At 45.0% G+C, this 2900-nt stretch overlaps 1 protein-coding gene across 1 annotated transcript in view; it reads left to right on the top strand.

Moving 5' to 3' along the window:
* The first annotated feature begins 865 nt into the window (after positions 1–865).
* si:ch211-202p1.5 (uncharacterized protein LOC103909337 homolog) overlaps positions 866–2900 on the top strand; it is a 24023-nt gene continuing 21988 nt past the window's right edge. Inside the window, exon 1 of the mRNA XM_048601441.1 lies at positions 866–961. Within this exon, the coding sequence (XP_048457398.1) occupies positions 901–961 (61 nt within the window). The 5' untranslated portion in view covers positions 866–900. The remainder of the gene's footprint in view (positions 962–2900) is intronic.

Below are 2900 nucleotides of genomic sequence, written 5' to 3'. Positions count from 1 at the left end.
CTCTCTCTATGTTTTCTTTCCCTGCTCCTCCCTTGTCTCTTCTCCTTTCTTTGTCCCTCTGTTTCTCCTTTCTTTCCTCTATCTCCCTCCAGGGCTGGCTTTCTCTTAAACCTGGAATGGTTCTCTCTCAGAGATAGTAGGAACTGCAGATGCTGGAGAATCTGAGATAACAAGGTGTAGAGCTGGATGATCACAGCAGGCCAAGCAGCATCAGAGGAGCAGGAAGGCTGACGTTTCGGGTCTAGACCCTTCTTCAGAAGAAGGCCCTTCCTGCTCCTCTGATGCTGCTTGGCCTGCTGTGTTCATCCAGCTCTACACCTTGTTATCTCTCTCTCTCACACACACACAGATACAAAGCCCTTGCAATGTTGCTGCTCCAGTGACCAATTCAAAGCTTTATCGCAGCGAGTGATTTGTTGGCTGCGCGGAGGAAGGTGTTAAACCTGTGGACCATGAAGCGACGAGCAGCAATAATGAGAGAGCCAGAGCAGGATATTAAAAGTTGACCACAGTTTCTCTTTGTTCCCCATTGTGGAGCCTGCGGCAGTGTTTCCTGAGCTGAAGGTGGATTCAGCTACTGTCGTTTTCCTCTCTTTGTTCCTCCAGATCGGCTTTAACCTGGCAGGTGGTTTATAATGTGACGCTTTACAGCTCTGTCGGTGTGGGAGGCTGATCGTTGTGAACAGATAGGATTACTATAAGAGGGAGGGACTATCAGAGAGAGAGAGAGAATTTCCTGTCTACGTAAACTGCCTGAACTCAAACCCTGCAGTAAACTCTAGTCAGTCCGCAAGATGCAGACGTGCTAAACTGCTTTCTTACCTTCTATAGAGAGGGAGCTGCATTATCCTGGGTTCTGGAACAATATCTTGGTGCGTTTATCTGACAGCTTTTGTGGAGATGATTTTTTTTACCCTCTTCGTTCTGATGCTAACACTTCAGCCGCCTCTGATTCCAGGAGGTAAGTCGTTACAGTTTTACAATCTCTCCCTCCTGAGAGTAAGGGGGAATTATAATCGGAGGGATGATATGATATGAATGAATGAATGAATGAATAAATGCAACTGTTCCTTCAACCCTCAAAGCAGCCAGAGTTAGGTAACATCAACTGCAGAACATTGTCTCAGTCTGGGGTTATATAACACACACACACACACACACACACACATATACAAGATCTATTATAGAAAGAAAAGTGAAGAAGTGCTGAAATCATTTTCTGCTCCAGCTTTTACTGTTTATCCATAACAGTATATATCAGAATGCAGGTGTTTATGTTTATTTTTAAGAAATACCACCTTTTCAATTGACCTTTCCATCCACTTGACTGTATAAAAAAAACTCTTTTTAAAAAATCCCTTCAATTCCATTAAACTTCAGTTTATTTCTGTTTAAAGCACCTTCTGGTTCCCCTGAATTCAGGAATAAAGAATTCTACAACCTCCCTTCCAATCCCCTTGGAACAAGATATATCTCAAACAGCAGGCAGCCGCAGGGGGAAGCTTTCAAAGCCGTCAGTGCCCAAGATGAAAAGCTGATCGTGTTTCCTCGACAGGTGAAACTGCTTCATTACCATTCCACATAACCTCAGGAATGTGACTGGGAGAGACATCTCCCGGCATGGACTAGCTGCTTTGGTCAGTTTTGGGATCCGCCCTCTGCACTACTCTGTAACTATGCCCCTGATTATAGTGACCAATGTGCCTGTCGAACAAAAATAGCACACTATCATCAAGAGGGTGAGAATGTAGAGCGGACAATATGCTTGACGAGGCAGTGCTGATCAACTTACTGTGTGCAGTGTCACGTCAGGATTGCACTAGAGTGGGCCCCAGTTTCTTTCTTATTCAGTCACAGGGTGTCAGAGTCAATGGTAAGCCCAACATTTATTGCCCGTCTCTACTTTCCTTTTGAGAAGGTGATGGTGAGCTGTCTTCTTGAACCGCTGCAGTCCATGTGTTGTGGGTAGACCCACAGCACTGTTAGAGAGAGCGTTCCAAGACTCTGACCCAATGTTACTGAAGGAACGGTGATATATTTCCAAGTCAGGATGGTGAGTAGCTTGGATAGGAACTTGCAGGGGGTGACATTCCCATGTACCAGCTGCCCTTGCCCTTACAGATGATAGAGGTTATGGGTTTGTTGTCGAAGAGCCTGGGTGAGTTGCTGCAGTGCATCTTGTAGATGGTACACTCTGCCACAGTCGCGTGTCTCTGGTGGCGACAGTGAATGTTGAGTGTAGTGGATTGGGTACCAATTAAGTGGGCTGCTTGGTATTGAGCTTCTTGAGTGTTGTTGGAGTTGCAATCATTCAGGAAAGTGGGTAATATTCCATCACAATCCTGACTTGGACCTTCTAGCTGGTGGACAGGCTTTGGGGAATCAGTAGGGTGAGTTAATCACCATTAGGTTTCCAGTTTCTCTCCAGTTCTCATAGCTGCCGTGTTTATATAGTTGATTGATTTGAGTTTCTGGCCATTAGTAACCCCGAGGATGTTGATAGTGGGATGTTCACTGAAGGAAATGTCAAAGGGAGATGGATAGGCTCTGACTTATTGGAGATGCCCAATGCATGGCCTATGAATGGCATGAATGTTTATTGACCCCTAGCAACCCAAGCCTGAATGTTGTCCACATTTTGTAGCATGGTTGGATGGATGCAGTATCTGAAGAGTTTTGAATGATCCAAGACACTGTAAAATTGTGAGCAAATCTTTTGATTTTTGATCTATTGTTGGAGGAAAGGTTATAGATCAAACTATTCATGATGATTGGATGTAGGACTTTATACTGAGGAGCTGAACGGTCCTGGCAGAACCTAAACCAAGCATCAGTCAGCAGCTTCATACTTGTCAACAAGGTGCAGGGCTGGATGAACACAGCAGGCCAAGCAGCATCAT

Source organism: Rhincodon typus, chromosome 9 (assembly GCF_021869965.1).
Source record: "Rhincodon typus isolate 14 chromosome 9, sRhiTyp1.1, whole genome shotgun sequence".
Taxonomy (NCBI): domain Eukaryota; kingdom Metazoa; phylum Chordata; class Chondrichthyes; order Orectolobiformes; family Rhincodontidae; genus Rhincodon; species Rhincodon typus.
This window is presented reverse-complemented; position numbering and strand designations above follow the sequence as displayed.